This window comes from Petaurus breviceps, unplaced genomic scaffold, assembly GCF_028583685.1.
Source record: "Petaurus breviceps papuanus isolate PSGF00001 unplaced genomic scaffold, PetGlider_PUasm1.0 208, whole genome shotgun sequence".
Classification (NCBI taxonomy): Eukaryota; Metazoa; Chordata; class Mammalia; order Diprotodontia; family Petauridae; genus Petaurus; species Petaurus breviceps.
In genome coordinates this window covers 10898510-10909121 of record NW_027185852.1, presented here as the reverse complement: position 1 = coordinate 10909121, position 10612 = coordinate 10898510, and the positions used below count along the sequence as shown (strand labels likewise).

Below are 10612 nucleotides of genomic sequence, written 5' to 3'. Positions count from 1 at the left end.
GCCTTGACTCTCAGGCACTCAGGCCAGCCTGCTGGACAGGAAGCTGAGGAGGAAATCAGCTAAGGTTCTGTGCCAGAAATGAGATCCCACTGTGAGCCAGTCTGCACTTAGGCTGACCACAGTAAAATAGAATAAGATATACTATACCAAGGGTCAGCCCAAGATCCGGTGTCTACTAAACAAACGACCAGGCTGTCAGCACTACCGTGACTGAGAGATCTACCAGAGTGACCACCAGACAGAGAGACAGAGAGAGAGAGAGACAGAGAGAGAGAGAGAGAGAGAGAGAGAGAGAGAGACAGAGAGACAGACAGAGAGAGAGAGACAGAGACAGAGAGAGACAGAGAGAGAGGAGAGACAGAAACAGAGTAACCAGGGGCTCTCTGTTCTGTAAGAATTCAGAGAAGAGATCAACTCCAAGAGGAGAATTTCAAGAAAAACGGGGTCCCTCTGTGGTCAGAGCCTCTCTCAGTGCGGAAGACAAAGGTTTCCTGGACTTGTTTTACAGACTTGTGCTATATACCTGGAATGGAAGGCTGCCACAAGTCCTTTGGGGTTAGGGAGGCAGGAAGTCAGTCAAACAGCCCAGCCCCCGTTCCCCCTCAGCCAATCATGCAGTCCATTTCACAGTGGGTAAAGTAAACTAAGGTTTGGTTCTGGGATTCAAGGAAATAAATTTCCCAGATGAGTAAAGTTAGCAAGTTCAAACACCAAAGGTGATTACTTTGCCATTTACAATGGAAGGATTTGTTGAACAAAGAAATTGGAGAAATGAGATTATGTAGAGATGGGAAAAGAAGGGAGTATTTTGAATCACCCTCAATTACTTCAGGAGTACTTGTATAATTAGAAATAGTGAGTTTTTATTCTACTTTAACTGGCTTCTATTTTATTATTCTTTGCTTAAATATTTAAATAAATTCCTTTTTAAAATTGAAATTCTTCAATTTAAATTCTTTGCCAAAAAATATCTTGTTAGTCTGACTCCAAGTACTGTATGTTTGGTGTATTTTTAAAATGACATTTCTTTTTTCAAAAAAAGTCTGTGTGATTTAGTGGTCCTTTCTCAAAATTCATAGTAATAATTGCTCCATTTATACAGCGTCCTAAGGTTTGTAAAGTATTTCACATGCATTATCTTATTTAGTCTTGACAACAACCCTGTGAAGTCAATAGTATTAATTCTCCCCATTTTATAGGCTTGGAGGTGACACGTTAGTTAGAGCTCTAGACTTGCATCCAGGAAGACCTGAATTCGTATCCAGCCTCAGATGCCTGCTGGCTTTGTGACTCTGGGCCAGTCGCTTAGTCTTTCTTGCCTCAGTTTCCTCATTTATAAAAGGGGGATAGTAACAGTACCTACCTCCCAGTGAGAGTCAAATGAGATAATAATCATAAAGTAAATAATAAAATAATTATAAAATAAGCCATACATTTTAATTAGACAGATTTAGTGAAGTCTCACTAGGTCCTTGTGACAGTCAGTGCTTCCTGAAGAGCTCAGGAATGGTGCCGACAGCCCCGTGGATGAGTGCTCCCCTGGTCTGATGTGGAAGAAGAAAAGGAAAGATAATAAAAGGATGAAGAGAAGAGAAAAGATCTGTTCTGAACAGTCACCTTGGTGAGGGCCTATGCACACTATCGAGATTCTAGGTCCAGGGATTAACTCGTGACTTGTTTACAAACGAAAGTCCTCAGACGCTTTATTCCTTTCTCCCAAGGACCACATACGTGCTTGCCTGTGTGTGACAACTCTTCATTCGTCAAACCTGTACTGAGTTCTGGCCGTGTGTAAAGAGTGCTGTGCCCCCTTGGCACAGCGAGGAAAGAGGAAGCTTAGAGGAGGCAGATCCTCTTCCCTATCCCCACTAGAGAAGGGGCTGGTTCTTAACTGGGGACTGTGGGGACTGGGAATGGTTTGGGGTTTTTTGAGAACTCAATATGATCGGCTGCCCTTATGATCCTCCACATTATTTTAGGGATTTCCAAACCTGGATCTGAGTCAGAGCCCATAGGTGTTAGCAGGCTGTCAGGGGGCTCTGTGACATAAATAATGATCAGGAATCCCTGGGTAGAGTTTCCAGTTCATTAGGGGAGTGAGACTCAAGCTTGAGAAATGACAACACACAATGTGACATCATCAGGTACATTAGAATGTCCAATACCAAAGGCGGCAGATGCCTAAGCCCTCTGGACATCAGGGAAGGCTTCATTGAAAGATGGGTGGGACAGTGACCAGCCAAAGCAGGAAGAAAGGTCATCTCAGGCTTCAAGGACGCCCTGAGAAAAGACATTGGGAAAAGTGTTAGGACAGTGCAGGGTATTTTCCCAGGTCCAGTCTGTTGGGACCAAAGGTTTTTTAAATGAAGCAGTGGAGGGACGTGCATCACAGAGCTAACCAGATGACCATTGAGTCATAGGGGACCTCAGAGGCCAGTTAGGTTGACCTTGCTCATTTTACAGGTAGGAAACCGAGGTCTGAAGAGGTTGAATGATTGGGATCACAGAATCACAGACTCAGTGCCGAAAGGAACCTTCACAATCTCCTCCAGCTTTCCTCAGTCAATCCACAGAGTCTGTTAGACATCCATTAGGCACATGACCTTGCACCGAGCCCTGCAGATACAAGTGCAAGGTGTCAGACAATCCTTACTTGCAAGAACCTCGCATTCCGATGGAAAATAAAGTTCTATGTGCGTGTGTGATGTTTTGCATAAATATAAACACAAATATGGACACAGTGGTGAAATACAAGGTGGTCTGGAAGGGAGGGCTCTAGAGTTTCTGGGAATCAGAAAAGACTCATACCAGGGGTGGTGCCTCAGTTGAACATTAAAAGAAAAGAGGGACCCTGGGAAGCCGAGGTCAGGAAGGAAGGCATCTGAGGCACTGGGAAATGGCCATCGCAAAGGCAGGGGATAAAAGATGAAGTGATATCTCACTTGACTAAAAAGATGGTTGGGACAGGGCTTTAGGGCTTTGCAAGCCAAACAACGGAGTCCTGGAGACCATAGGGAGGCTCTAGAGTCGGCTGAGCGAGCGATCTGCAATTAAAGAAAGCCAGTTTGGGAGCCTTGTGTAGGAAGGATGGAGTGGGGAGAGACCAGAGGCAGGGAAACTATATGGTACATGGAGGAAAGTACCTTGCCCAAGGACACATGTAGTAGGAAATGGCAAAGCCATCATTTGAACACAGGTCACCTGATTCAAAATCCAGAATGGTTTCCATGGTACCATGCTGCCTGAAGTCTGGATGAAGAGAACCCTTGGGGTAGCTGGGTACAGGAAGAGTGGGGGGCAGCCTTGTTCCTAAGCTATTGCAGCCATCTGGGAGGTTCTGTCTCAGGGGTATAACAGGACAGATGCAGATGTTGTGAAGGGAGTCAGGAGAAGAATGGACAAGCAGTAACTTAACCATACTAGTAACAAAACTTCCTCTGTTTAGAGATACCTGATGAGGTGAAGAATGGGATCATGTTTTATTTACTGGCATTTGACAGCTGTTGACCAGGGAAATGAGACACTCAGCCTGTCTAACTAAAAGAATACACCTGATCCCTTTCAGACAAAACCACTTTACTCTGGACATCAGGTGGATTGATTGAATGAGCAGATTGGCAAGGTGTGCCACCTGTGAGACTCATGCAAGTGGTGGGCTTTCTTAACGAGAATAAGGTGCATCTCTTCTTAATTCCCATGAATGCATGGAAGCTCACAAGGCCCTCATCCCCATCTTTCTGTTTAGCCCCAGTATCTCCATACATCTCCCAGAATATCAGAATCAGAAGGGACTTCAAAGGTTTTCAAGTCCAAACTGTACCCAAAACAGCTAGTTATTGGTGTAAGTGTAATAGCATTCATATATTTCTTTAGGTATAATAATAATTCTTAGGTATCTAGGCCTGCCTTGCAAATTGTCAAATATATTTTTTAAAATAAATTGCAAACTCACCAAGTAACACCCTCCTGGCCTTTCTCATTTTAGGTGTTTTAGGTAACATTTATATACGGCTTTAAGGTTTGCAGAGCACTTAGCAAATGGTAACTGATCTGATGTAGAATATAAGCTGGTGGGCAGGGACCTCCTTTTGTACTTGCATTCTCTGTCCTTTGTGCACAGTAGGCACTTGATAGATGTTGTGTGATTGACTCTGAGACTATTCTCTCGTCTATTCTTTTTTTTTTTTTGCTTTTTGGAGGGACAATTGAGGTTAAGTGACTTGTCCAAGGTCACACAGCTAGTCTCATCTATTACCATGGGCTTATGGGGAAGACATTTTCATTTCAGGAAGACAGATCAATTTCTTGCTGAATTTCACAACCCGTCTTTCAAGATAAAGTTTTCAGCCTGTTGATTTTCTCTTCCTTTTAATTTTCTTTTCCTATGTAGCAATTTGCAGGACTGGGATGTGATGGTGTGGTAGCCTTCACTCAGAGAGACAGATGTTGAAATACTTTTTGTACTGTTTTAATAACCTTCAATGACATTTTTACTAAGTAGTAACTGCACGTTTTCTTGGTATTTAACTTAGTGTTGCTTTCCATAATTAGTAGTCAGGTGAAGCAAGAGGTAAGGAAGCAGTGTCTGCTAAGAGTTTCCAGTTCTTGGCCATCCATATCCAGTTTTAGGCAGCTATGGGATGGAGTAAGGATGTGACACTCTTCTGCTTGGGGTCATAACCTGCCCAGCTGCGACAGTGACTGTGACGAGGTTTTGTGTGCTGATCTTAAACTCTTCCAGTCACTGTGTTTAGTTAACATAGTCACCCTTTTGTCTCTTTCAGGAAGTTCATGATTTGCTGAAAGACTATGAGTTAAAGTATTGTTATGTGGACAGAAACAAAAGAACAGGTAAGAGCTCTTCTGCACTTCTGTGATCTGCCCTTTCTACTTCTGCTGGACTCTAATAAGCCGATCCATAAGCATTGATTCATGTCTCTTCTTTCCAAGTCCTGGTGCCTCAGATTATGTCATTTGATCCTTACAACAACCCTTAGAGGTAGGTGCTATTATTATGTTCATTTTACAGCTGAGGAAACTGAAGCAAATAGAGAGTAAGTGACTTGCCCAGGGTCGCACAGGTAGTGAGTATCTGAGGCTGTATGTGAACCCAGATCTTCCTGATTCCAGTCCCAGTGCTCTACACACTGTGGCATCACCCAGTTTCCTAGATTATCTGTAGCATCAACATCTCATCCACTATGTTGACCATACCGTGGAAAGAGTACTGGCTCGGGTTGAACTTCCGTCTCAGGCACTTACCACCTGTGTGGTTTTGAGCAAGGAATTTCATCTCCCCGGGTCTCTGTTTCCTCATCTGTAAAATGAGAGAGTTGGACCCGGTGACCTCTGAGTTCCCTTTAATAATCATAATGATGATGAAGAACATTTACATAGCATCTCCTGTGTGCCAGGCTCTGTGCTAAGTGGTTCACAAATATTATCTTTTTTGATCAACAATCCAGGAGATAGATGCTATTTTTATCCCCATTTTACAGTTGAGGAAACTGAGGTAGGCAGAGGTTTAATAGCTAGCCCAGAGTCACACAACTGGTAAGTGTCCAAGGCTAGAGTTGAACTCAGGTCTACTTGATTCCACGGTGCTAACTGCCCATATCTGGGGCTGTGATGTTTATGGATCAATCCAGTCCTGGAGTACAAACTCTTCTGTACAATTAAAGGATCATGAGAGTGTGGTCAAAGCTTCTGACCATTCAGTCATCCATTCAGTCAGTGCTTACCATCTAAAAATCAAGATAGCTACACAGCGGGGGAAGTGCCAAGTTTGAGTAAGGTCCCATTCTGTCCTGTGGAGCTGACGTTCTGGGACAGAGGGAATTCAGGCAACAGATCAGTGAAAGGGAGTTTATTAAATGTTTGCTTTGGGCCAGATTTGGTGCCAAGCACCAAGCAGAGCAAAGATAAGCCCCGGTCTCAGGGAACCTCTCTTTCTGATGGAGGAGACAGCATAGTGACCCCAATCTCGACAACAAATGCCTTTGGCCTTGATTCCAAGCTTCTCCTCAAGCAGCTGGACCAGATGTGAAGCACATGCTTGGTTTGTCCATGGGTCCTTTGTTCTTGGGCCTCTCCTCCCGTTTCTGTCTGCTCTGGGATGAAGTCATCTGCCATGTAGTGACGACACTGTCCGTTTGTACTGAACACTTTTTTTTTAAGCAATTGGGGTTAAGTAACATGCTCAAGGTTACACGGCCAGTTATTCCTGGGTGTGGTGCTAAGTATCTGAGCCCGGATTCGATCCCCAGGTCGTCCCGACACTGGGGTCGGTGCTCTTACTCGCTGAGCCACCTGGCTGCCCCTAAGCAATTGGGGTTAAGTAATTTGCTCAAGGTTACATGGCCAGGTGTTTCTGGATGGGTGCTAAGTGTCTGAGTCTGGATTCGATCCCAGATCATCCCGACTCTGGGGCTGATGCTCTTACTCACTGCGCCACCTGGTTGCCCCGTACTTAATACTTTTCAACAGGCTTTCATGTGATTTCTCTCATTGGATTCTTCCTACAGCACTTAGAACAACACAAGGCATTCCTGTCATTTCAAAAGCAAGGAAATGAAGGCCCCTGGAGCCAGGGTCTCCCTCCCAAAGCCTAGCCTTCTTCCAGCTCTTATCATTCTCTGATGCTGTTGGTCTCTGGTTATGGTCTTGAGAACTAAGTCTTGTCAAATGTGGCATATTCATTTCTGGTCAGTCACTGGAAGGACCGGGGTCAGCATTTCTTGGGAATGCAAAGCCCTAGAAAGAAAACAGATGCCTTCGGTGGCCCTGGTAATTACTGCTGCTGTTTAAGAGAGGACCTATAGGTGAGAAAGGAGGACATAAGAAGGATATGGCTAAGAAGACAGTAGGGAGAATGAGCTGTGTTTGAATGAGATGAGGGGATGAGAGGCTCTTGACCTGGGAAAAATCAACCAGCAAACATTTATTTATTATGTCCTGTGTGCCAGATACCATTCCAGGCACTGGCAATCCAAACACAAAGCCTAAAATGATCCCTACTCAAGTAGTTTGCATTCTAATGGGGGAAACAACATTGACATAAGTAATACAGCTAGGTGGCACAGTGGACAGAGCGCTGGACCTGAAGCTTCCTAGCTGTGTGACCCTGGGCAAGTCACTTAACCCTGTTTACTTCAGTTTCCTCATCTGTAAAATGAGCTGGAGAAGGAAATGACAACTATCTGCCAAGAAGACCCCAAAGGGGGTCACAAAAAACCAAACATAACTGAGCAGCACCAACAAATACAGAATAAATATGAAGGGAATAGATAAGAAATAAATACCAGGTAGTTCTGGGTAGGGAAGGTACTAACAGTTGAGGGGAAATCAGGAAAGATTTTTGTTGAAGGAAATTCTTGAAAGGTGGAAGTGGCGTTCCCTGAAGGACAGGCCTGGGATGCTTTGTGCTTCCTCTGCAGAGAGAGAAGTGACTCCTGATTGGCTGAGAGAACTCAAACCCGTGACAACAGTTTCTCTATGGAAAGACTTCAAGAAGGAAAGAAAGAAGTATAGTTCCAGAGAGATGGGGCTGAGACAAAAGTTCTAAACTTTAAAATATCTGATGGGGACCCCTGGAATTGTAGACGTGTGGAGAATGCATTTCCCTTCCCAACATGTCCCTTGATTTCCAGGACCTACAATCTTAGGGAGTGCTAAAAGTAGACTTTCCTGGTGAGATTGTTTTCTTCCTGGTTGAGGTGAGATTTTGTCTTATCCCAGAGCTTATTTATTTTTGGATGTAGTAGCAGCAAGCACCCTAGAATAACTAGGATGACTGCTTGCACAGGTTCTTAGATCTGCTTTTCTAAAGGAAAGCAATTAAAAATGGATTAACAATCTTACTGTAATCAAACATATGTCATTTACCTAGTTCAGGGGGAAAAGGTCAACACCTCGAACTTCAGAGAATACAAACAAGTTAAGCAGAAATTACAAGCAGACAGAAACAGATCAGCAGACGGACTTCCGGCTGTCTGACCATTACATCCATACCTAGTCAGTTACCTGAGAGGGAAGCACCAACATCTGGATTTTCAAAGATGGGGGCTCAACAGCTGCCCAGAGTCTTGTCTGGCCAAATCACACAACTCTTACCAAAGTGTTTCCAAAGCAAAACCTCACATCAGGGTATATATAGCCTTCTGCTGGGTCAGAGAACATCACAACTCTCCTGACCCACTGCCCAATCACAAAGTACAAGGTGTGGGCATTCCTGAAAAACAAGCCTCCCACCATGGGCTCCAGGTAACCACTTTCAGCCTATTAAGGGGCAGAGCATATTTTCAAATCAGGGAGGGTTCTCAGAGTCACTTAAGCCTAAGTGGCAGTGAAGGGGTAGGGGGCAGGGAAGATTTTCAGATCCCCATTCCCATAACAGATGTGCTGTTGTCTACTCTAAAATATATAACTTCCTCATTTTTTGTTTTAATAAATATGTTGTGCACTATTCAGTGTTGTCTTTTGCGTAACCAGTAAGAGGGAGCTAAGCTGATGGAAAGTAATCTCTTATTCCCCGCTTTGGAGCAACCAGGGAAAGTGGCTTTTATTTTACCCTTCTAGAAGAGGCCACCAATACTTGACATGGAGTAGATAGAGTTCTAGCCCCTACCCGTCTAGCAGATAGTAGAGTGAGGGGGTAAGTGCCTCTCTTACTCCCCACAAAGATAGAAATTAAAATCTTTCTTAGAAACAGGTTGGGCCAGATCCCAGATAAAATTTCTATCTCTCCAGGGTATATATTGTCCAGCCATTTTATGTTAGACAGATGTCTGTCTATATTACTTGGAAGTAAAGCATCCAACCCCCACTTTATAATAAGAACATTTCCCAATTAGCTTAGAGGACTGTAGAATGGGCCAAGGAGCTCAATTTAGCATTAGCAGGTGGGCAGATTGCAAAATATTCTGGGAGATAGTCTGATGCAAAAGAAACCATTGTCATCTGAGACCTTTTAGAGGAAACTGGTGCTCCAGGATAGGAGAGGACCATAATGGACCAATCAAGTTCTGGTGAGCTAGAGCTAAATAAGATAGCTTAGTAAGTTTGGTACCATCTATTTGGGGTATTCTCTCTCTCTCTCTCTCTCTCTCTCTCTCTCTCTCTCTCTCTCTCTCTCTCTCTCTCTCTCTCTCTCTCCCTCCCCCTCTCTCCAAAATAGCATACCAGGATAAGGTTATGTGAAGTGCACTGCACACACACGTACATATATAGATACACACATATGAGTATATATATCTATAATATATGCACATATAATATGTGCATATATGTGCATGACACATATATATGCATCTCACACATCCTTTTCCTAGTATGCTATTTTTGAATGTCTATATTTTCTTTCCCCTTGTAAATAAAGCCTAGGGGAAATAACAGAAGGTAGTGTTTGAGATACATCTTGAAAGGATGGATTCCAAGAACTGGAGAGGAGCAGGGGCAGCCTTTCAGGTGATTTTGATAGCCAGTGTAATGGCAAATCGAGGGATATGCAGAGCCATGTGTGTTGAGCAGAGGGAAGGTCATTTGGGTTGGATTTTGGAGCAGGTGAAGGGGAGCAGTGGAAAATGAGGCTGGAAGGATAGGTGGGGACGGCTGTAAAGGGATTTTAAAATGATGTAGAAGAGTTTTTATTTGATTCTAGAGGCAATAAGGAAGTACTGGAGTTTACTGAGCAGGGGCCAGTCTCTTGGAAAAGACAGTAGAGGAAGAGCCGAAGGGAACATGCAGAAATGTTGGCCTGGCAAGGAGAAAGACACCTCACCAGAGACTGGGGGAAAGAAGAGAGAATGGAAGCTGATATTAGAGGGTTTAAGATAAAGTGAGAGGGAGGAAAGAGAGTCATTGAGTAAAATAGCCTTTATTTTCTCAGGAAAGTGTGAGAAAAAAACTCAGCTGAGAAAGAAAAAGAGGGAGGTGTAGTTGACTTGAGGAGGGAAGAGAAGGCTTGAAATAGCTTCTTTGGGGAATGAGGTAGGGAGTCAATCAGAGAGGAATAAAGCAAGTGACCTTAATGCTACCTCATGGATATCACTGAGACTTTGTAGGAAATAGCTCATGACTGGACTAGGTAATGGAATGGTACCATTTATTCCAAAACAGATTGAGTTCAAGGGGTGATGGAGTAGTATTTGATGCTCAGAAGAAATGCTGCTTTGTGAAAATTAACCTTTCTGAGGGTCCTAGATTGTTGGAAAGCTTTGAAAAGAGGAAGAGATGGGGGGGGGTGTATTATGAACTGTCTGCACAGAAGGACAAACTGAATGGGGAATTCCTCAAGCAGACAACCAAGTTGGCAAAAGGCAGGATGAAACTGTGATCAGGGAGTTCAGCTCTGTGTTTGTGCTGGGGCTCTTTCTGCTGAAAGGATACTTGATCAATTGCTAATTCATTTTTATTTTATGAATTGGGTAGAGTAGGCCATATAGGGGACTATTTGAGACTTGATTCTGACTAAAAAGGAGAAATTAATTGTCAGGAAGAAATGATTGGAACCTTTGGAGAAAATGGCATTATCATCTTAGAACTTGTGATGGGGTGCAGGAAGGAGGGAAAGGGAGAGAGAGAGAGAGAGAGAGAGAGAGAGAGAGAGAGAGAG

General features: G+C 43.7%; 1 protein-coding gene across 1 annotated transcript in view; it reads left to right on the top strand.

Annotated features, from left to right (window-relative positions):
• The window catches only part of LOC138165129 (ribonucleoprotein PTB-binding 2-like), a 98549-nt gene that overhangs the window by 38233 nt on the left and 49704 nt on the right, over positions 1 to 10612 (top strand). The window contains exon 2 of the mRNA XM_069093285.1: positions 4785 to 4851. Coding sequence (XP_068949386.1) covers positions 4785 to 4851 — 67 coding nt within the window. The remainder of the gene's footprint in view (positions 1 to 4784; positions 4852 to 10612) is intronic.